Source organism: Ruditapes philippinarum, unplaced genomic scaffold (genome assembly GCF_026571515.1).
Source record: "Ruditapes philippinarum isolate M1 unplaced genomic scaffold, ASM2657151v2 ctg193_1_1_1_1, whole genome shotgun sequence".
NCBI classification, from domain to species: domain Eukaryota; kingdom Metazoa; phylum Mollusca; class Bivalvia; order Venerida; family Veneridae; genus Ruditapes; species Ruditapes philippinarum.
Window position 1 is genome coordinate 154,132 of NW_026861762.1, and position 25,926 is coordinate 180,057.

The 25,926-nt window shown below is 31.0% G+C and overlaps 1 protein-coding gene across 5 annotated transcripts in view; it reads left to right on the plus strand.

Moving 5' to 3' along the window:
* Positions 1 to 25,926, plus strand: part of LOC132716731 (uncharacterized) — a 115,569-nt gene that overhangs the window by 84,504 nt on the left and 5,139 nt on the right. For all 5 annotated transcript variants that reach the window (XM_060700051.1, XM_060700053.1, XM_060700052.1 and 2 more), the window contains 3 exons: positions 16,770 to 16,952; positions 22,591 to 22,803; positions 23,404 to 23,523. In XM_060700051.1, coding sequence (XP_060556034.1) covers positions 16,770 to 16,952; positions 22,591 to 22,803; positions 23,404 to 23,523 — 516 coding nt within the window. The remainder of the gene's footprint in view (positions 1 to 16,769; positions 16,953 to 22,590; positions 22,804 to 23,403; positions 23,524 to 25,926) is intronic.

The following is a 25,926-nucleotide window of genomic DNA, read 5'->3' on the forward strand; positions in this document are numbered from 1 at the left end:
TTTATATAAAAAACCAGTTTGTACAGGCTTATTGAGCTCCTAATAACTTTGGTTATTATTGGTGTTAGGTTTGGACAATAGCTATTTCCAAGTATTAGTTTATGAATAATTGCAATTATTAATCAAGTGCTATTATTTGCAACAACATGCCTTATAATACCCTTAACAATAGCCAATCACTAGGCTATATACATTACATGATAATCATTACATGGCAAAACATTTATTATTTATCTTTAATGTGAAATGAATTAAAGAACCAATATAAAAGATCAAATGTATACATAGCATGATAATTTTCCTATCATGGTGTAAATATAAATTATATACATAATTATACAGTACAGTAACAACTCTAAAGTAACCTCTTTTTGTCTTTTCTTTATGTTGATCATTCTATAGCCATAGCTGTTTCTCTCAGTAAAATTTAACAGTGAAGTCAGCTATTGACAGGTGGATTTTGTTAATGTTTATCCTGAAAAATTAGTCTACTCAACTCCACAGACAGAAACAAACAAAATGAAATATATTGTAAAAGACGTATAGAAATCAAAAGAAAGGATTTAATCCAGCAATACAAGATTCATTAGTTCCCAAGTTGCTGCATTGCAATGGCTTTTACCAATATTGAAGACAAAAATAAAGTCATGCAACAGTAACCTTCTACTGGCTGGCATTACATTGTCAGTCTCCAAAGATAAACCAAAGTGAAAATTCCGGGACATTTTGAAATCCTTGGTGTATAATTATCATTTATATATTGATTAATTGATTCGTTCAATATGATTACATGAAAAAAAAATGTTGAGGAAGATAATCCTGTGTGTTTAGGGAGACATTATTAGCTATTCAAAAGTCTGTGACATTTTAAAGTTATTCAATGAATTTAGGAAAGATATTTGATATTGTGAAGTAAAAAGTTTGGTAGGAACAAAAAAAGACATTAAACTGTGTGACATCAGAATATTTCATGAATATTTTAGAACTGAGACAAAGTGTAGGTTTAATTAACTAAATGAAAGTGAATTAGATAAAGGTGATTTAAACAAAACTAAGATGAAGTAGATGGCCAGGAAATTAAATATCCTACTGATCAAAGTTGTAGCAAATCAAGGGTCTAGTAGCGTGAAAATATTTTGGCATTGGAAAGAAGCAGTGAAAATTTGTAAAACAGTGATGGATCTATGAAAAGTATAACTTGGTATTTTAATATTGATTTGAATTGAATAAGAAAAATGAAAGGAAGAACCTGATAATTTCATAGTAATTTGAGTGAATTGATATTCATAAATTAATTAAAGCTTAATAGAAATATTTAAACTCCGAATTATTCGAGTGGTTGCATAAGCATCGTTTGATTGATAAGAACAAAATTAAATTGGATAGCCAAATGGATTTAGAAAAAAAGTTACATTAGTTAAGAGTTTGATAGCAGTATTATTTAATTGGGAACTATTCTTTAGTGTTTATTGGAAGTTGACTTTAATGATTTTGAAAGTTTAAATAAAGAAATCAAGTGATAAAGAAAGATTGGAATGATAAAATATTATATGATTGCAGCTTGTGATGTAGAACTAAATTGAAGTAAATTGTTTTGATTAAAAAACCTTCAAGCTGTGACATTAAGTTTATCCCAGAAATTTACCCACTTAGAAAGTTTCTGTGTGAATCTTTGATGAATTACTGCATAGCTGATCTATTGGTGAATAATATATTAAGAAACAATTTCTAAATGTCAAGTGAATATTCCCCTACATAACTGATGCTGTAAGTTTACAAAGTGGAATATTAAAGATGTATCAGTTGAGGAGTTTGGGCATTCAGGCTTGAAGTAAGAGATTCTAGAAATCATCAATTGTTTTGTTATCAAAGCATACGATGAATTGTTGTCCTGTACACCTGAGAAAGCAGGAAAGCGAGTTATAGATTGATAATTTTTTTGTTACGCGTGATTCCATCAGAAATCTTGCTGTGGTCTAGTGTATGGTTTGAAATTGATGACAGATACCAAACTGTATCATGGACAATGCTGTGTTTTGTGATCTGGGATGATTATATCGCTGGATTTGTGTAATCATTTCAAATGGAATGATTTTGATATCTGCTGAGTTTCAATAATTACTTTGTTTTTATGAAAGAATTAGATAGAAATTTATAGTTATGTGGTCTATAAAAAATAAATTACAGTGCGGTTGTTTTAATTGGATTTATTTCTATAGAAGACAAAACAGTGTTTGCTAATGAATTTTTCTTTTCTAGTTGCTATGAAGAGGGCAAAAAAGTTGGATTAAGAAATTTCTAATGAATTTGATGTGTTCTGAATGATCATGGGCAATTAAAGAAAACGTGAATTTCAGGGCAGTTATTGCGATGTCATCATTGATAATTTTATAAAGACAATGTGAACATCTCTTAGAAACTGTGATCTGATTTCAGGAAATTTTACACATGTTATACCAGAAAACTTTCTTGTTGTTTTTTCACAAGGATTAAACGCAGTTTGAGGTTGAATTGAAATTAGAATCTTGGCGATTGGATCTTGAATCTTTGTATAATGCACCACATTGTGCAATTTTACATCAACATCTGTGACATTTGGAAAGAATTTTAGTGAAATGGACACATATTTGTCTCTGTATCTTCATGTAAACAAAAATATGTATGATATTTGAAGTGTATGTTATATGTGAGTGTTGTTAAGAAATGTGTACTCTCTCCGAGAAGATGTTTTCTATAGGGGGTAACTTACATCTTTCTGCGTACAAGGACACCAAGTATGAGCCCCTGGGTCTTATACTGGAGGCCCAGGAAGAGGTAATCTTTTTACTTACTTTTCAATGTAAATTTTAAAGTGAAATTAATATATTGCAGTTTTTACATTAGATAAGTTGTATTTAAAAGGATTTAAGTTTTTAAACAAAAAAGTATAATATCATATAATATCAAATACATGTACGTATAACCCTATATTTTCCATTTAAATTTTGATAGGTGTCATTATATATTTATTTTAGTAAGGTGAATTAATCTAATGTGCCTAACAGTTTTAACATACAATTAATAGAATAGACTTACTTATTAGTGAACTAAGAATATTTTTGGTTTTTCCCAGCTAATGGGGGTGGTGGGGGAGGGGGGTTTACAAAAAAAAATTCACTGTTACAACATTGAAAAGCAAAGTGCACCAGGTTAACTTATCCATTGAAATTGTAGTTTTTGAATTAAATAAGTTATAATCAAAGTCTTCTTTTAGTTTTTAAACAAAAAAGTATAATATCATATGATATCAAAAACATGTATGTATAACCCTATATTTTCCATTTAAATTTTGATAGGTGTCATTATATATTTATTTTAGTAAGGTAAATTAATCTAATGTGCCTAACAGTTTTAACATACAATAGACTTACTTTAGAACTAAGAATATTTTTGGTTATTCCCAGTTAATCGGGGTGGGGGGAGGGGGGTTACAAAACAAAACTTTTACTGTTACAACATTGAAAAGCAAAGAGCATCAGGTAAACTAATCAATTTGTAAAATGTAGTGCACCATAAAGCTATAACAGTAAAAGTTTGTTTGTATCACATTTGCCGAGTTCTAGAAAACAAATATTAAAACCTTCTTTTACACAGATAATAGTGTTTAGCAGATATATGAAAAAGGTATAGATCAACCTTGAGCCAGAGTTAATAAAAAAATTTGTATTTCTTTCCTTATTTGTTTAGTTATATAACCTGAATCCACATGACTATAAATATATAGCCAATATGGAAAATATAAAAGATGTCTGAATGTCCAAAATGACTGTACTATAATATGGAGAAATCTACTTTTATATTAATTATTTATTAGCTATGAAAGGGCAAAATAAAACATCACTTTGTGTACAGTCTATATTTGTAAAACCTTTTAAGGTAAAACAAAATAGAAACACAGAATAAGAGGTGTTAGTCTATTACTGTACATGAATATTTTATAAGCCAGAAAGAGAAATTGCTCTTAATTTACATAAGATTTAACTTTGTTGTAAATGAGGAGAGCTAGGGTATTCGAGAAATTTTTATCTACTATTAGTTTTAATACAACAATTTTACTGTCTTTTGTCTTAGTTCCTCACTTCATCAAGCAAAAAATAAATAAAGTAATGAAAATACAAATGACAGAACAGGTAGAAAAAATTAAGCAAACATTAAGACATGATAAAAGCATGGACAATGGTGATTTTTTATTATGGAATAAGCAATATATTGCACACACATACTGTTCCCTGGTGATACTATAAGTCTCCTTAAAAAGGACATCATAATTTGACTTGATTGTATGTCTTTTAATGGACTGAAATTCCAATTCCTTAGCTTTTCACTAAAAACTGTAAGAAAAATCTATGAAAAAATGTATTTCTCTTGCTGTTATAACGCACAAAGGTAAGGTTTTTATTAACTACATTGTATATCTTGGAGTTGCAGAGTTGTTACAAATCAATTACAGAGTTCACCACAATATGAGTTTAAATATCACCAGGGAATTTTGGATTTTGTAATATTACAGAAGACCTATGAATTATCCAATTAGTCCCACTAAGTGCCATCTTAGATGGTCTGCACTGTTTGCTATTCTCTTAATACTTATTTTGAAATGTTCCTAACATTGATGAATTGTTGAGTCCAGATTGAAAGATGAACAAGTCCGTTTCAGATATAAATGCACAAGTTATAAGATATTTAGCATGGTAAAGGGGTTAGAGAGTTTGATACAAAGTGTAAGCAAACAAAACATTCATGTAAGGATTGCACATATCAAAAATTATAATTAAAACCTGATTGTACACTCAGTTTAATGTTGACAACTTATTTTTTTTTCTGTCAGTAATGAACAACCAAGAATTTTACAAGAACTTTTTGTACATCAATATGACCAAAACCATGTATTTCTGGTGATTGTAAATTAAAATGTTTTTCCACTGAAGTCTCTAAATATAACAATAAACAACAGCTGACTATCTCAGTTTGAAAGCATAATAAGTCAGAATTGTAGAATTTCTACATGATATATAAGGTTTACTCTTTGACATTCTCTCTGTAGTTACTCATTTTTCTTGCTTTTGCTGCATTTCTTTGTAAATTTATCACATTCATTGTTATTTATTATTTGTATAGACAGTTGCATTGCAGATTAACATTCAGTCAGACATAGACAAAATGTCTTATATTTGTCTGACAAGGCAGATATTGTGTGAGCATTAATCATGTTGTGTGCTAATCTTCGTATATGTTTAATATGTCCTGACAGTTCAACAAAAATAGGCTATCTAGTGCGTTTTCTGAAAGTTCTTCAAAAAAGGGGGAAAAAAACAGGGATTTTCATAGTACATGTTTTTCTGATGCTACAAAACAAATAAGAAAAACCCAGGATTTTGTAACTTTATTGTCTTGCATTTTACTGCAAAGAGATTAAACCTGAATTAGATAAAGCTGGTAAGAGAAAACCATAAACACCAGATAAAATATTGTCTTATTTTAATTAGATCTTCTCAATCACATTAATCATCACCTATATCAAGAATAGATTGGTCAGTTTGAGCTTACTGCATGATATGCTTGGAATAAAAATATGATTACATTAATTTTTCTCCTTTTAAAATCTGCTTTATAATTGATTTCAGTTCAAAAGATAAGCCATATTCACAATATGTAATTTACAATGTATTTTTGGTATCATGATTATTTAAAATCATCATGTTTGTAAATGTCATAGCAGCATTATACAGGAAATACATTGGTAGACATACTTTTATGATTAATGGATTAAATTCATTACTGGTGTTATTTTAGTCTATTAATGAGAAACATTTTCTATTTTAGTCAGTTTTAGAAATTACTTTTACTGTTTTTAAATGGTTTAAGAATTGTAACCTTAGCCTGCTTATGGCAATGATGTTTCTGTACTTCCCATGGGACCAGTAGAGACTTAGATCACAACTCACTGTTCTATCAGTACATATTTTGAATGATGGATGGTTTTGATCCATAGTGAAAGCTAAGATATTTAACATGGTTAAGAACTGTATATAATAGTCTATAGTTTGACAATTGTTTAGAATTTTTAGCCAATAATATATTTTACATTCTTTAATACTCCAGTTAACTATCCATTTTGCCCTCTTTATTTAACTTGAAAAACTCAAAAATATTTATTAACTTTATAATTGTGCTAGTTAACTGGAATCTTTTAGAAGTTTTGCCAAGCAGACATTTTGTTATGTTAAATTAGCGAAGACAGGACTGAGGTTGAAAATTGTTATTTGAAAGGTTATCTATCAGTTAGTGTATGGTTTGATCAATAGATTGTCAGATTAACCTAAACATAGTGTTAGACAAATTCTTCATTTAATACACAATGAATGGCCATGCCTGCCGAGAAACACTCTTCAGAACTGTGGAAAGCCAATTCTATGTTACCAAATATAGCCAAAATATTGCCACATTGCACTTTTTCTCATTAATATTGAGATATGTTCACTGCAGGCTTTCTATAATTTACTTTCTCATATTATATTTACATAAACTATTTTCGTGAAATGAGCACTGAACAAATAGGAGAGAACTTAGTTAGTTTTGAAACATAATCAGAGAGATAATGTTTTTGCAATGTCAGCTTTGGATTTAAGACATTCTGGCAAATAATAGTCTTGTTTCTTAAGGCAACATTCTAAGTTTCATGTCCCCTGATATTGAGACGCTGTGTTATTATCTTTGGACATAGACACTCCTTGAATATTCCCATAGAGGTTAAGAATTCATTATGCTTTTAGATATAGAAACAAACATATATGTATAACACCTTCAAAACTTCTATAAAATGCAGTGTTGTTTGTTTAGTCAGTAAGATGTCTGGATTTAGCTGTGCAATATTTTATATGCAAGCAAGAGCCACAACCAACTCCAATACTTTCACACAAGTTTAAAGGAAATTATGTTTCATTTGCAAAAATGATATGTTTGGCAAAAATATTCAATTTAAGCTCAAGTTTTACATGTTTACACCAGACCCATGAAAAATATGTTCTATAGTCGGTATACTAAGAACTCAGCTGTTAACTTTAACTCAGGGCTAACAAAACAACAACCCATTTTAGTTATGGTACATGCTAACATTTCATGTTGGTTCAAGAGGCTTTGATTTTGGCCCATATGGGCAATATTATATCGCTCTTTTATAAAGCTCAGACAGCTTATTTTTTTTACATTCCACCTTTCTGATATTATTATTCCTGTATTATAGCTGATCTTCTCCATGTGATAATTGCCAATGACACACAGCTTATGGCATTAATGCAGTAAAATTTCAATTAGTGCAGGCATGCAATGATTTATGTGATTTTGTCATGATTCTTCATTGACTAAGAAAACCCCGGGAATCATAGCGTTACAACAAGACAATTATATCTGCCTCTATATATAGACATAAGTTACTTCAGTTTTGCCTGGAAGCAACAAAATGTCTTTGTTTAATTGTAAATTTTGTGCTGCTTTTCAATGAAAATGAGAACAAAGACTTCCCTCCATTAACAATGTTCTCAATCTTTGTATGCAATTCAATTTAATGTAATAGCATTAAAATCATTCAGTCTACGTCTTTTTCATTATAACCAAACAATTCAGAGAAATCTTATCAAATTGAAAATAATACTTATTGCTTTACTGTCTGTGTGATTTCCGTGTTGTATAGATATTTTTGGTGCTTTGTTGTTTTTTTGTCGATTTTTATGCAAGAGGAAAGAGTTTATCCGGTATGCCCACCATAAGATTTGTTTTGTCAGAAAAATGGCTTCTAATGTTTCTACCTCCCTTAATTTGAAGGATAACATGTATTATCTAAGCCTTACTGCTTGAAACTGAAAACCTTATATAAGTTAGTCAGGCCTCATTCCTCAATCCATGCAATCTACAGCAAGTATACTTTAGTGACTAAGTTTTCATTGTTTTATCCCAGACATGATATAGAGTCCCAATGACTGTCATTAAATTGACAGAAATGCTAGTATTAAAGTGGAGATCATAAGTCTTTGATTTTTTGTAAAGCACTGCAGGTTTAATATTCAACATATGGAAATTGTGACAACTGTATCAATTAATACATTTATTAATTATAATCGGACGTATTTTAATTAAAACAGACAAGAGGACATAACTCTGTCAAGGTTTTTGACAGAATTATGCCCCTTTTTGACTTAGAAAATACATTGAATATGGGTAAAATCCACTTATTGCCTTAACCCTTTGAGATATTGCTTTTGAAACTTTTAATGCTATTTCACATCATTACCCCCATCTGTACGCAAGAGAAGGTAACTCTGTCAAGGATTTGTTTATATCTATATATTATGCTGATTGTACAAAAATATACTGCTTCCTTTTCATAGATTTCTTGAAAAATTATGTTATTATGTCATTTACAAGGTGTTCTGAGTGACGTAAAAATACCTTATTCTCTCAAAGTGGGTTTAATACTATTAAATTTATTTAAGGCTCAACTCAGTTTTTTTTTTCTTTCTTACCAGCCCTCTTTTGACTTAAACATTTCAAAACTTTGCTGCAGTGTTCAAGGGTATCACACAATTCAGTAAAATAATTCTTCACTAAATATCTTAATGCTCATGGCCATTGTTCACTTTAAAAATACAGAGATTCTTGTATTGCCTTTTACTGCAAAAACTTTTTTTATTGGCAAGCAATAAAAAAGTCGAGCGCGCTGTCTTACGGACAGCTCTTGTTTTGTTTAATTTTATATTATGCCCAAGAGAAAAGTTGTATACCGGTATGCCCACCATTAAGATTTTTTTTTCAGAAAAAAAGGCTTCCTAATGTTTCTACTCTCCTTAAAAGTGAAAGGATTACACAAAATGTATTATCTAAAGCCTTACCCTGCTGAAACTGAAAACCTTTATATGAAGTATAAAGTCAGGCCTTCTTCCTCATTCATGCAATCTGACCAATATACTTTTAGCTGACTAAGTTTTCATTGTTATATCCCCAAACATGATAATAGAAAGTCCCAAAAATGGAAGCTCGTCATGTCAAATTTGAAGAAAAGCTAAGTATTAAAGTGGACATCATAATTCTTTGATATTTTTGCATGAAGTCAGATGCAGTGTGTTAAATATTAACCATAATGGAAATGTGACAAACATACCAATTAGATACAGTTTATGATTATTAATCAGGAACGGTTATTTTAGATTGATGAATGTTTGCTGGTATAAGGCTGAACAGGCTGACTGGCTCGCTGGCTGGCGGGCAAGCATGTCTCGGTTAGGCATAAATAATATCTCTTGTGTGTAATTCCTCCTACATATCTCATGGGATTTAACCAAATTGTCACTGACTGATTGTCACTAAATGATTCTCATCATTAGAGCCCTGGCATGTAATGGATTCTGATTTTAATAGCTCACCAGAGCACAAAATAATCATTTTAAGTTGAACAAGCTCCTGTGGTTGTCTGTACAATTTAGCTTAAACAACATCTCTTCCTAAACCATTTATCTTGTAATATTGGCTTATTATATGTTTGGACCATACAATATTGGCTTATTATATGTTTAAACCATACAATATTGGCTTATTATATGTTTAAACCATACAATATTGGCTTATTATATGTTTGGATGATACAATATTGGCTAATTATATGTTTAAACCATACAATATTGGCTAATTATATGTTTGAACCATACAATATTGGCTAATTATATGTTTGAACCATACAATATTGGCTAATTATATGTTTAAACCATACAATATTGGCTAATTATATGTTTGAACCATACAATATTGGCTAATTATATGTTTAAACCATATAATATTGGCTTATTATATGTTTGGACGATACAATATTGGCTTATTATATGTTTGGACCATACAATATTGGCTTATTATATGTTTGGACCATACAATATTAGCTTATTATATGTGTTTGGACCATACAATATTGGCTTATTATATGTTTGGGCCATACAATATTAGCTTATTATATGTTTGGGCCATACAATATTGGCTTATTATATGTTTGGACCATACAATATTGGCTTATTATATGTTTGAACCATACAATATTGGCTAATTATATGTTTGGACCATACAATATTGGCTTATTATATGTTTGGACCATACAATATTGGCTTATTATATGTTTGGACCATACAATATTGGCTTATTATATGTTTGGACCATACAATATTGGCTTATTATATGTTTGGACCATACAATATTGGCTTATTATATGTTTGGGCCGTACAATATTAGCTTATTATATGTTTGGGCCATACAATATTAGCTTATTATATGTTTGGACCATACAATATTAGCTTTTTATATGTTTGGACCATACAATATTGGCTTATTATATATTTGGACCATACAATATTGGCTTATTATATGTTTGGAACATACAATATTGGCTTATTATATGTTTGAACCATACAATATTGGCTTATATTTTTGGATAGCATACAGTATTGGCTGTTTAAACCATATACATTGTAATGTTGGTTAGGTATCATATATCTGAACTTTTCAATATTTAGGCTTATTATATTTGAACCATTCTCGGTCGCTTCCTGGAATTTATGATAACCATACTGTTGTTAATTAGGAAATAAGGTTATAAAAATGCCAGTAGGACTTACACCCATGTCCTTGTGAAAATGTTTAGAAGTAGACACCTTCCACTTTAGGGCATTGAAAATATGAACAGATCAAGCAAAATCAATGTTTATAGAAAAATATTTGATATTCTTACACATACATGTACATGATGTACGCTGATTGACATTAGGAACTTGGAAATGAAATTCTTTGCCACTTCCTTCAACATTGGGGTTATTATATTAATTAAAGGAGGAAATTCCTCCCTAATGGGTTATGATGGGTCATAAATTGTGTGTTTATATGAAACTGGTAAGGGAATCCTGAATAATGTGAGACTGAATCTTCACTAATTATCTCATTGGTAGGAGATCAAGCAGATTGGGAGCAATGATAAAATGAGAGTAGGACAAATTTACTAATGAAGTTGAAGATTAGGTTGAAGGTGCATATTTGCACTTGTGGAATTAAAGTTAAGTGTAGTATTTTTTAATGATTGGTGATAAAGCTACACAGAAGGTGACAGTTGTGGAAGGAACATTTTTTATGTTATCTGGCTCAAATTTTCTTTAAAAAAGGGTATTTTTTTGTTTCTGCACTGAAATAACTTTAGTGTTCTTACATTGTTGCATGAGGGTGGAAAATTTAAAAAAAATACAATTGTCATGATTTTGAGTTGCCACAATATGTTTAGATTGGAATTTTCTTTTGTTGAAGGCCCATTATGTCCCAGAAATTTGTTTACCGGTAATTTTTCTAATAACAGAATTACACTGGCAATGAATAATTTAAGTGTTTGAATTGCTTGTTCGTAATTATCGAACAGGTGTCAAATTAGTGAACATGCTCACGAGTGTACCCACAATCCCTGGTTAAGATGCAGACACCTTATCCCCTAGACCACCACTCCCCTTTAACAGTTATCATGTGTCAATCAAGTCAACAGTGAAATCATGAAATCTGAAGGAAAGCAGAATGATATTCATGTTTTGGTCAATAAGAACAAGTAATTCAAACACTTAAATTATTCATTGCCAGTATAATTCTGTTATTAGAAAATTTCCCATGAGATGTTTACTGTGTCTTCTTGTTTAAAAAAATGATGAATTTCATATGTCACATGAAGGGCAATTTGGTCTTTCATATGATACTAGAGGCAAAGAATTTTGAAAATGTTCAAACAGTAAAGAAGTAGCTTATATAATCTCTCATACATGCAGTCTTGATGCTGTGTGTAGGATCTCCAAGGAGCAGACCAGGATGAATATTTTATGAATTCACTGATTGTAAAGTGTGATTTTGGACTGGGTTTTTACATATTGTACACTACAATTCACATAATTGAGCTGTTTACTGGAACCAACTTAGCCGTTTCAGCTTCTTTATTTAATTAGAGAGGTTTTTAGCTTTTACTTGTCTGGTAATATGTAAAGTAAATTTTTTGTTTGCGTTAAGAGAAGTTGGTTTTTTTTTTAATACAGTATTTTTCCTGTAAAGTGTTTTGGAACTCTGTTAATTTTAAATTGAAAATAAAACAATGTTCAAATGATTTAAAATAATTGTGTTTAAATGATTAATACAGTTGTGTATTAATTGTACACAGAAGACTTAGAAAATCTTTTTTTCCAAATTGTAAAAAATATATTTTTGATTCTAATATTATTTCACAGAAATGATCCTTAGATGACCATCTACAAAAATAGTTGAAATACTAGTGATTCCGATTTGTAAAAGAAACATGCTTATAATTTTGAAGTGTTCTTTTACCCCTTTGTCTTCCAACAAGATGTGGTTAATCATCTGTCACACATGTAATGCCATTAACATGGGTTACATGCCCTTTATTGCAGCAATCTGTATATCAGAATTTAATATTGATGGTATATTTACCAAGATATTTTGTTAAAACCTAGGCCCATAGGGGATGGGTTTGTGTAACCTAAAATGTTAAATGCATAAAGGAGAAACTTGGCAAATTTTCTTGTGAACTGACTGATTCAAGGTGTTACTTATTTCAATTATGTTTTTTTTACTGTACATAATAACTAGAGAATGTTTTTAATGTTAATTTATAACTTGGCAGTTTACTGTTCCTTTCTCTACTCACAATTAATTAAGTAGAAAAGAAATTGATTTATAAGATTGTTTCTGGAATAAAGGTTAGGATAACAAATTTGTACCAATAAAGATACATAATTATCTATAGCATTTTATAGGTCTTCCCAGTCTGACAGACTTTAAAATCTCTTTGAAAAATTTTGTTAAATCTGAAGTATTCATCTTTTCTTCCCCCACAAATTAATTTCCAAGAAATGGAATTAACTCCAAATTTAGTGAATTTATTGGTTGAATAAAGTAATTAAATTTCATGAACCATGCAATGATCTGAAATATTGTTGTGAAATGTCTTTTGATTGGCCCAGTCATTTTATATGACCATCATGATCAAACTGGTTCAATGAATAGATTAGATTATAATCCATTAAAAGTAGAATTATTTGTAGTTCAATTAAGGGATAGCTGGTGCATTGGAAAGATTATAATCTATTGAAAATATAAGTAGTTGTTCTTAGTTCAATTAAGGGATTTAAATGTCAGAGTACTGTCACTTCTTTGCTGCATGAACAGATCAGAACAGAACTTTTATTTTCTAGACTTATGCAAATGTACGTTGTCTTGTTAACATGTAATGAATACATATATACAACATTATCAGATAAAAATATGTATGACGAGTGTTTATAATAAATATTAAGCTTACAATTAAAAAGTGCAAACTTCGTAAGAGGATAACGAAACTACAATAATTGAATTTCTTAGTTTCAAAGCTTCTACATGAAAATGGGATCAGTGTGCATGGATGTTCGGGTTTCGGCTCTCAGACTTGATATGAAATCGGCAAATGATTATCTCTATTAGGGTAATTAATTTCTTGTGATCAGAATAGATCACCATTTCTTATGGTTAGATTACACTAAAACAGTGTTAAGTGAAACCTTATGAAGTTTATTAAGAGGCCTAATTTTTGTTTGTGAGTAATGCTTTTAATCAAAGTTTACTGAAGATTAAGAACGCAAGACTGCCTGTCTGCAATAAACATAAAAAATAAATGAAAATAGCAGTAAAATGATTAAAGAATAACACAAGATATCACATGAAGCAAGCTTGATGGAATATTTCACATTTAATCTAATGTGTTTTATTATATGAAGAAATATTGTTTCTGTAAATGAAATGGACTTTAATGAAATTATTTTCTAGTGGTTATATACCTGTATGATAGTTTTTGGTGAAGTAAACAGCTCATCACTGTAAGAGATATAATAGAACTAAGCTAGTAATTGGAGCATTATAATATAGCTCAGGCCAGTATGCACTTACAAGTCACTACTGAATTTGATCATCTTAATTTATATAAACGTCCCTGAATTTCATTATTGGTAGTTTTGAATTAAATACCAGAATATATGTCCACTACAAAAATTCAGCAGCATAATTATAACATAAGTAGTAATTAGTCCTAATTGGTTATTATAGATTGACACTGTTTCTAGACAGAGACTCTACATTGTGATGAGAGTATAATACTGGGATCTTTATTGTAGTGTCTGTCTTTTTCTTTTACTAAGAAGTTGATATAAATTGTCACCGGCTTCTTTAATTATTTTATACTGTAGACTATCTATTTTTTAATGACAGTCTGTGCCTATAAAGCTAAATGAAATAAACTGACTTCTACTTTAAGAGCAGGCAAAGGGACTTTAGTTGCACAATGTCATGTTGATTAAGTCGGAAATGCTGGACATTTTCATGGCTAACCCCAGGCTATGAATTACAGAGAGACGTGATAAAATACGAAAGACGCAGTAAATCTTCCTATAAATGGAAGTTCAGATTAATATGAGTTCTAATGCCTGCAGGTTGTACTGTTATTGCTTATGTCCATTACTTGTTGCTTTGGAGATATAAAATTAGAGGTTTTTTTATCTTAAATTCTGTGTGACTTGCTTTGGTCTGCCAAGTCTGAAGGTAAAAATGCTGATTTTAATTTTACACTTCTATGATGCCCAGGAAATGTTGTTTTTAGGGTGGATGATTGCAAGAAAATTTCATGAACATGATAAATGTAATTTTTATTCAAACATTTTGGCAAGATTTTAAATGAAGAATTTGACTTTGTTTTTTAAGATCAAACACTCGGAAATCTTGATGTGCCAATGCTAATACTGTTCTACAATTAGACTTGTCTGACCTACCCCTATACTATTTACAGATATTTTCAGCATTTTGATATTAAAACTGTATAAATTTGCAGAGGGAGATGTCTTGCTTGTGGTGGGGGGGGGGGAGGAGGGGGCTAGGATGGGGGGGCTGTGCAGGGGTAAGGATTGCTAAGTTCAGTAACTAAAGATGTCTGGGATATGAGTTGTTATTAAATTATTACAGTATGGCAGTTTTAAGCTGTCTCATACAGACATCAATTACTCTCCAATTTAATAAATCTCTCAAAATGTAATATGCCTGCTTTCTGTTTCTGATGGCTTAATGTAATTGTTTCCTAGCATGTGTTTTTATTATGATTTAAAAAGAAACAACCAGCAGCAACACATTTTAACAGATATCTAGGAGGTGAATTTGAATTATGGTTATAAAGACCTTCAGATGAGCGAAGCTTTTTTTCTAAATTAAGCTTTTTGAAAAATATATAAGATTTCAAGAAATTAATTACTTGAATCTTAAGTATTTTTACTGTTCTAAAAATCTTATTAAATTGTTCTCATATTTGATTTTCTTGAAATATTTTGGCTCATCTGGAGGCATGCACCTTTAACTAAAATTTGGCTAAGATTTTCACTAAACATTTGTTTTCAACTTTATTTCTGTCAGGGTATATTTGTTAATTCTCTCTTTTAAATGTTTCCATCCTAAGTACCCCCGTAAGATTTTCAAATTTCATGTATTTTTAGGGTGGAGCTCCTCTATGATAATTGTTAAACACATATTAATATTTTATTCCTAATTTCTTTCTGATTTCTTTTACTGTGATACTTAAAATTTCAAATTTCTTTGTTTGTTGTTGTACAATCCTACATAATGTCAGGAAAAGAATCAGTGCCTGAAATTCACCATATTCTGTAATGTTTATGCTAAGACAACCATTGTGATCTAAAAAAAAACTGGCTTTCTCTTAGCCTGCATACTAATGTGGCGATTTAATTCAAAGTGGTATTGTACTGGGACATGTGAGACACATTGATTAGTATTATTCAATACAAACATGGCAGCAAAACAATAGAAAACTTAATAAAACACCAGACAGGTTTGCTGATTATACAAGTGAAGGCAAGCGAAGGCAATCACTGCCTCTGTTTCCCTGTATCTTCACATACACATTGTCATTTATCAGGGGAACTCCGTAAATGAAATTGCCAATTGCCGCTAATGAAAATATTTATAGCGCAAAATGGCAAAATTGTATCAGGGACATAAAACAACATTTACGTATACAAATTGGTTTGTTGTTTCTGGGAGTTTTTTTGTGAAAAATGTATCCATAAATTTGAGATTTCTCAATCAGGAGACTGTCATTGGAAATTTTTGATTTGATCAAAACATTGAAGAATTATAGTATTTATCATGAAGATTTTAGATTAGTTAGTAATGAGTGGCAATTTTCCTTCTGATATAAAAGTAATATTATTTTTTTTTACGTCAGTAAAGACTAGTAAATGAATGTTAAATGTTCATGGAAACAGAATGGAAACTTAGGTCATATTTGCTATATTGCATTACCTAAGTAGATAAATGATGTATTTTTACAACACATTATTTTATGTTCAAATTTTAAAATAAACTGAAGAACAAAATATGAAATAACTGTAAAAATGGCTTAATCTCAATGTAATAATCTTGACCAATCAGTATGGCATGATTGTTTAACTTAACAAGTGTTAAAATGATGGAAGTCTTGTGTAAAAGACTAAGGTGGCAAGAAATATAAATTGTGTTAACTTTATCATCCCTTCTAGTGAAAAATGATATCAATTTTAAAATATAAAGCAGAAAAATAGATTTCATGTAATTAAAAAGGTTAACCATGTATATAATTTGTATATTTTCAGGCGCAGTTGATTGCGCAGTCCATTGGCCAGGCATTCCAGGTGGCTTATATGGAATTTCTGAAGGCCAATGGTATAGAAGATCCTGGATTGATGAAAGAGATAGACTATCAGGAAGTATTAAATCAACAGGCAATATATGGAGAAGAACTTACCATGTTCTCAAACAAGGAAAATCAAAAAGAGGTAAATGAAAAAAAGTCAACCCATAACTGTTATAAACTTTTTGTGATTTTAAACCTTAAAAACTTTATGTATCAAAATCCAGTAAAGTTTTGACTACTACAGAAAAATATCTGAAAGCATTCCCAATCTTGCCTGATGACTGGATACAAGAGTTGAATTATTAAAGGTTCGTTTTTAGAAACTAGTAAGACAGGGCACAGAAGCTTGTTTTCACTGTATTATTTCAAGTTAAAAATTGCCATCCTTTAGTAGCTGATGTCTTAGAAATTGTTGCAAGATACTAAGGTGTGTAACACTTCAGGCATCCTGTTTATAATTAGAATCATAAGAGTACCAACAATCATATGAGCCGCGTCACGACAAAACCAACATAATGGGTTTGCGACCAGCATGGATCCAGACCAGCCTGCGCATCCGCGCAGCCTGATCAGGATCCATGCTGTTCGCTATCAGTTTCTCTACTTGTTACAGGGTTTGTAAGCGAACAGCATGGATCTTAAATCACCTTCACTGATAATTTGTAACCCTCTTCAGTGTGTGTCCATTGATAATATGTCAATCTTTTAGGTGTTTGTCCATTGGTAATTTGTCAGTTTTCTTAGTTGTGTGTTTTTTGATGATTTGTCAGCTGTCTTATATGTTATGTCCATTGATAATTTGTTAGCTAGGTTTGTGTCCATTGAATATTTGCCAGTATTCTTGAGTTTGTGTCCATTGAATATTTGCCAGTATTCTTGAGTTTGTGTCCATTGAATATTTGCCATTATTTAATTTTACCCATGAAATATGGCGCTATATCAGTCAAATATATTTCATATTTTTTAAAAGTAAATATGAAAATATAAATATGAAAGTGGGCGGAGTCAAAACTCATATTTATTTTAAGGGACTTCTTTCGCCGTTTTGTTTGAAAAATCTGATAAATACAAAACAACTTTTTCTTAAATTTTGTTTTGAAAACTATCTAGCATGATAGAAAATGGTCTAACTAAGAAAATTAATCCGAACACCAATATCTTTAATTCAGTAATTAACGCTGTACAGACGTTTAAAGAGTTGTTTACATGACGTCACATTGTAGCGCTAAACAGCGCGTGCTTACGCATAATTTACTGCGCGCTGTACAAGTGCAATTGGTAGCAAGCAAGGGGATTCGTTACCATTTTCTTTGATAATGAAATTAAATAAAAAGGTTATTTTTTCGTTTTTCGTGAAATATGGTTTATATTTTCACTCAACATGATAAAATGCCACATATTTTCACTCGCCGTACCGGCTCGTGAAAATATGTGACATTTTATCATGTTTCGTGAAAATATATACCATATTTCACGCAAACGAAAAAATATCCTCTTAGTATTCTTGAGTTTGTGTCCATTGAATATTTTCCAGTATTCTTGAGTTTGTGTCCATTGAATATTTGCCAGTATTTTTGAGTTTGTGTCCATTGAATATTTGCCAGTATTCTTGAGTTTGTGTCCATTGAATATTTTCCAGTATTCTTGAGTTTGTGTCCATTGAATATTTGCCAGTATTTTTGAGTTTATGTCCATTGAATATTTGCCAGTATTTTTGAGTTTGTGTCCATTGAATATTTGCCAGTATTCTTGAGTTTGTGTCCATTGAATATTTGCCAGTATTCTTGAGTTTGTGTCCATTGAATATTTGCCAGTATTTTTGAGTTTATGTCCATTGAATATTTGCCAGTATTTTTGAGTTTGTGTCCATTGAATATTTTCCAGTATTCTTGAGTTTGTGTCCATTGAATATTTGCCAGTATTTTTGAGTTTGTGTCAATTGAATATTTGCCAGTATTTTTGAGTTTGTGTCCATTGAATATTTGCCAGTATTCTTGAGTTTGTGTCCATTGAATATTTGCCAGTATTCTTGAGTTTGTGTCCATTGATAATTTGTCAGTATTCTTGAGTTTGTGTCAATTGAATATTTGCCAGTATTCTTAAGTTTGTGTCCATTGATAATTTGTCAGCCGTCTTAGATTTGTGGCCATCAATAATTTGACAGCCTTCTTAGGTTTATATACAGTAGTAATGGTCACCCTCATGTATGTACATACTATGATTACATGTCAAGATTCTTTTGTTAGCATGCAGTGGTTATTTATCAGCCTTGTTATATTTTTTTGCTCTTCACACAATCACAATAGATAAATGAAATCACTGTACCCTGTCTTGCAAGCTTTTAAAATTCAATGTGTACCCTGTCTTGCCATTATAAGCACCTGTTTCTTCTGATCACTGTACCCTTCTTGGGAGCCTATATATTTTGACTTGAACCTTTCTTGGAATAACAGGAAGTAGACTTGTTTTTATGTGACATTGACATTTGTCAGATTTCTTAGACCTATTTACATTGACACTTTGTCAGCTTTCTATGGTATGTATAATTAAATAATTTGTCAGCCTTCTCATGTCTGCATGCATTGACTATTAATCAGTCTCTAAAAATCTGCATACAGTGAATATTGACAAACACATAAGCCAGCTTACAGATATCAAAGACAAAAAAAATACAATGTCAAATACTTATACAGGTTAGTACAGTGTTAACTGATAGAAAACCACGTGTCAGCATACACACTGTCTATAGGGGACTATAGCTCAGCATACAAACTATAGGGCATACAAATTTTGTCTATGGGGGACCATAGGTTTGCATACAAACTTTGTCTATAGGGGACCATAGGTCAGCATATAAACTGTCTATAGGGGACCATAGGTCAGCATATAAACTGTCTATAGGGGACCATAGGTCAGCATACAAATTTTGTCTATAGGGGACCATAGGTCAGCATATAAACTGTCTATAGGGGACCATAGGTCAGCATATAAACTGTCTATAGGGGACCATAGGTCAGCATACAAACTGTCTATAGGGGACCATGGGCAAACATACAAATTTTGTCTAAAGGGGACCATAGGTCAACATACAAATTTTGTCTATAGGGGACCATAGGTCAACATACAAATTTTGTCTATAGGGGACCATAGGTCAGCATATAAACTGTTTACATGGGACCATAGGTCAGCATACAAACTATCTATAGGGGACCATAGGTCAGCATACAAACTGTCTATAGGGGACCATGGGCAAACATAGACTTAATAGCAACCAGTGGTCAGCAAACAGTGTTTATTTGCATAAATTTTTAGCATAAAAATAAACAACAGATTATAATACTAACAATCTATTGGTCAGTATACTGTGGATTTTCTTGAGCCATATGCCAATATACATTGAATATTAACCAGCTAGCTGTAAGCCATTATTCAGTGGCTATTACATGTTAACTACGAAAAGGCCACAATGATACAGCCTACGTGACATCCTAGGTTAATCATCAGATCTCTCTATGATAACAGACCTCTGTAAATGCCTTTAAAGAGATCTCTTATCTTGTGCTTTACGAGAACCATCAAGGAAGAGAAAATGTGTTTTAAGAGTAAATTTAAGAGTGTTCCGTGAGAGAATGTCTGGGAAAGGAAACAGGAATGAAACTTTTATAGCCAATTTGACAGAAATTTGATAGCATAGTAAAGTAGAATTTTGTAGCCATTTAGACAAAGAACAAAGGCATTCAGATTTATTATGTACCTTTAATGTATTGTTTTGAAATTTTAATGGAAAAGTTTTGAGAAAGTTTTAGGTTAAATTGTTGTTTTCAGAACTATTTTACAGTAATGTGTATGTTTTGTAATTATATTCTTTCAGTTTTATAAGAATTGGAAAAAGAAATATCATTGTTATATCCCTTTAATACTTTATATATGTAAATATTTTGGAATATTTTGCTCTAATTTGAATGAGTGTACAGATTTATCTACTACTTATTTAATTGTAGAGATATTTCATGGAAATGTGATATCTAAGTCTTAAAAATTTTAGGTGCTATGGCACAGGCAATTACAGGTTTTATGGTCTTGTTTGGGAAAAAAATCATTTAACATTAAGAGTAAATGTTCTATGAATTAAAAACAAACAAACACAACATCTGGTTGTCTGCTATTCACTTGTAAAGTTTGTATTTAAAAGGGAGGATATTTATTTCCAATTCAAGTAAAATTGCCAAATTCTGAGTGTTGTTGTCCAGACTTGTTTATCGAGCACAATGTCTGGTCATATTTATGTAATTATTGACCAAAAAAAATGATTAGATATAGCCATCTGTCAGTTGTAATTACATTAATGATGTCATATTTGTGGGGAAATGTAATTATTTTCTTGCCCACTGCCAAAAGAAATTACTACAACTGTTCGCCTACCAGGATTTGTGTCAAACCTTTTGATTGGTTAATATTGAATATAATATTTGGGCATCAGCCAATAGAAGAAAAGCCCTTAAAAACAAGACATTTATTTAGTTTTCTCTATAAATCATATTATTTTGATATCCTTATGTTTCAGTTTGAAGTTTAGGTTTTTTTTCTCCATTTTTGAGTATTTATTTAGAAAATTAATCTTCTGTAAAAGTTTGAACATTTCAAAATGTCTGGCTCTGTAAAAAAACAAGCAATAGACTTGTATTAATTCATCAGAGGCTGATGTGCTGATGTGTCAAAATAACGTGAAACATGAAAACTTCGGTAAACATACTTTTATCATCAAACTCGAAAATAAATAAATTTTTACTTCCTAAAAAGGGCATACATGAATTTTATAATATTTAAATAATGGTTTTAGAGTATAATAGATGCTTGTTAACTGAAAAAGGTAGCAATAAATGTTAAATAGCTTGTCATAGAAATAGCAAAATGTAAACAAAGGAGTATTTTTTTACTTCCATACAAAATACTAATTGACTTTAACTACTAGCAAAAAAGTAACAGATGAAAAAGATGGCTCAGGTTATAATTGGTCAATGAGTAATTTTTTGGATACTATTAAAGTACTCCAGAAATGAACAGTTTTTGAGAAATAGAAATAAAGGCATTCCTGAGGCAAAATGGGCCTTTAATTTTTCTCCTAGGAAGATGAAAAGACTTGATAGTTGTAGACAGAAGTAAGTATTGAGAAAGAGGACTGTGAAAATGTAAAAACAAAGAGATGATATAGAGATGTCTATCAATCAAACGCTTACAAAATAATACTGTAATGGAGTAGAATGATCTATAATATAGATTGGGATATTTTCCTTCAGGTTTCATTATGTTTTCATTTGATCCACTTCTTCTTTGATTAATATGTTTGTACATTCTTGTAAATAGATCATTTCATTCGGTCATTGATTTCTGTCTAAAATCTGTGCTTTGGTACTGGAGGGAGATATTGTTTATCTTCTTTTTCCAAGTATTTCAATGGCTTTGCAATCAATTTACAGACCATTGTTTCCTTTTGACGTCCGAATGGAGATAAATTGTTTGTCTTAGTTACAGTGATATAACTACTAGAAAATTGTTGATAATTTCTGTTTTTGACAGTTTCTGTATCTTAATATAAAAAGAAAAAAAGAAAAGAAAAAAATGCTGACCTAATGTGTAAAGGGAGGAATTGTATTAAAATCTTGTTTTAAAGTTGATTATTTTATATTTCATGTGGTAATGTTTCAGAAAATTAAGTCTAAGTTTAACTGGTGATATGATAAAAAATCTTTAGATATGAATAATGTTTGTATATATTTTAGGTTATTGTACCAAAAGTGAAGAATGAACAGTTGGGTGTGGTGATAGTGGAGTCCGGTTGGGGCTCAATGGTTCCCACAGTTGTGTTGGCGAATATGAACCCGACAGGTCCAGCAGCAAGGTGTGGTCAGCTGAATATAGGTGATCAAATAATCTCGGTAAATGGAATAAGCCTTGTTGGTCTGCCACTGTCCAGTTGTCAAACTAATATAAAGGTGAGATGTGGTATTGTAAAGTACTTACTTAGAAGTATTTGCAAGTTAACTTAAATATTCATGAGTGATTGTATTGATTTTATAGACAAGATATAGAAAATGTATTTTGAAGAATGAGCACTTCAATTGGCTTTCCAAGTTTCAATTATCAATATGAAAAATCTCACTGCTGAGCTTATAGGCAGAGCATCGAATTTGTAATCCCAGGGTTGCTGGTTCAATCCTCGGGCAAGGTGTAATTTCTCGGGCAAGGTGTAATTTCTCGGGCAAGGTGTAATTTCTCCCTGACTGTTGATAATTGATATTGACTGTAATGGTCATTTATCTGTCATCATTGAAGTACAAATCTTGTAAGATTAGTAGTCAATCTCTTGTGGAGATACTGGTAATTACTGATTAAATATCAATGATGACAATAATGAATAAATAGTTATCTATTAAATATCCAGGAAACATTGGTCAAGTAAATTGACCACTGAAATAACTTCCTAAATTGTAAAATAATTCCACATAACATACTGCGGCTAAACAACGAGATTAAATATTTACCATAGTTACGTTGTGTACATGTATATTAATTATGTACATGATTAATTTTAGGGAACACGTCATCAAACGGTTGTGAAATTAACAGTTGTGCCATGTCCACCAGTTGTAGAGGTACTAATAAAAAGACCGGATGTAAAATATCAGCTCGGATTTAGTGTTCAGAATGGTGTGGTAAGTAGCTATGTGAAATATTCCAGAAATTGTCTTAATGACAAATCTTGTAGTCTTTGAATTATATGTCCCTAATTTTACTAAACTACCCTGTAAGCTTTCCCAATGTTTGATTCTAAGCTTTCAATATGTTGGTTTTCATCTTGTCTCTGAAATAATGCATGAATGTGCACCTAAGATATTTCTCCACCAGTAAAAGTCATAAGTCTACAGATTAATGTCAGTGTGTCAGTACAACTGGAAATCTTAACAAAAAGATAATTATTGAACTTTGCTGGGGAATTCTGCAAACTTAACAGAATAGAAACACAAATCTTACGAGCATATATATACACTAGTTTCAATCATCCTATAACATTAAAATTTTGTTTCTCGTTTCTTAATGGCATTTAGACAGATACATATAGTCCCATTTGATAGAGTTTAAAGTTTCTTGAATCATGTTCATGGGTAACATAAGCCTATTAGTTTATTGCATTTTAATGTCATCACTTAGAGGAGGGGGATATACATGTATAGTGACTATAGTCTGTCTGTCTGTTTGTCCCGATGTCCTTCTGTAGACTGACAAAATAATAGAATGTGTGCTATAGACACATATATAGTTTGCATAGTATAGTCCAAATCCATTCACATGCATTGTGTTTTGTATGTATGTATTCTAGGCTTAATGAGGGTCCACCCGCCCTTTCAGGCACTGAGAGTACGGACCCCATGCATTGTGTTTTATTACCCATCACTAATTTTGTAATGTTAATTTCCCTTAGGCCAATGGGAGTTATTCTTACTGTTAATTCAAGTGTTACATTTTCACAGTAAAAATCTGAAAAATAAAACAGTGTCCCAGTGTAGTATTTGTTAAGGGTGATCAAATAAATTACACATAACTTTGTGAGCAACAGCAAAAATATCATCCCCTGTAAAAATACTGTTACCCGAGGCTAATATTTTTGCTGTAACATGCAAATCTATGTGTTATTTATATAATAACTTTGTTGCAACATAATCAGACTGTATCAGGCATTTTCACTGGTTTTACTATATAATTTAGGATTGAAATAAACTGATAAAATGTGTCCTGTATTAACATAAGCTATTTGGTTATTCATAAGATTTCTTTGAATTAATGAATGTTTGACATATTTGTCTTGTCAACTTGTGTGGTGAAAATAATCATCATAGGTTGTAGAGTGATGACTTAATGTGAAATAAATAACCATAGTTTTTAGTCCCCTATCGGTTTAACCGGAGGGGACTTTAGGTTTACCCTCCGTCCGTCTGCCCGTCTGTCTGTCTGTCCGTCTGTCTGTCCGTCTGTCTGTCAGTCTGTCAGTCCGTCAGTCCGTCCGTCCACAAAACTGGATCCCGCGATAACGCAAAAAGTACTGAAAATATTTTTATGAAACTTGATATATGGATAGATGGCAGTATGGAGATTATGCACGTCTTTTTTTTTCCTTCCTATGTTGAAAATTCTGGTTGCTATGGCAACAAATAGTCTGAAAATATGGCAAATTTAACACATAAACTGGATCCAGTGATAACTCAAAAAGTACTGAAAATATTTTTATGAAACTTGAAATATGGGTAGATGGCACTCTGGAGATTATGCACGTCTTTTTTTTTCCTTCCTATGTTGAAAATTCTGGTTGCTATGGCAACAAATAGTCTGAAAATATGGCAAATTTAACACATAAACTGGATCCAGTGATAACTCAAAAAGTACTGAAAATATTTTTATGAAACTTGAAATATGGGTAGATGGCAGTCTGGAGATTATGCACATCTTTTTATTTTCTTCCTATGTTGAAAATTCTGGTTGCTATGGCAACAAATAGCCTGAATTTCAAGATTTCTGATTTAAATTTTTTCAGCCTTTTCACTATATGTTCTTTATTTCTTAAGGTGTTTACTTCAAACTTTAAATATAAGTTCCTGGTCATCAACCACATCATATGTGACAAGGTTTATAACTCTAGCACAAAAAATATTAATATTACCTCCCTTGAACTTAGATTTTTTAGGGGAAAAAATGTTGTCTTTTTAAATAACTTCTTTATTTCCTAATGTATCTACTTCAAACTTCATATATATGTTTCTTATTATCACTCGACATTTTTGAGAAGGTTAAATACTCTAGCAAGACTATTTCCAGAATTATGTCCCCCTTGAACTTAGATTTTTTTCGAGAAACTGGTATTTTCACTCCAACTTCTTCATTCCTTATAGGATTTACTTTAAAATCCCACATCGTAATAATATGACAAGGTTGTATAAACATAATTTCCTTACTAAGCATGGAAACTTAACACATTACTGTGATATAAACAAACTTATTTTATTATGTTTTGTGGTCGATATTTTCAAATACAGACTTCATCCTCAAATTCATTATAAATGGCA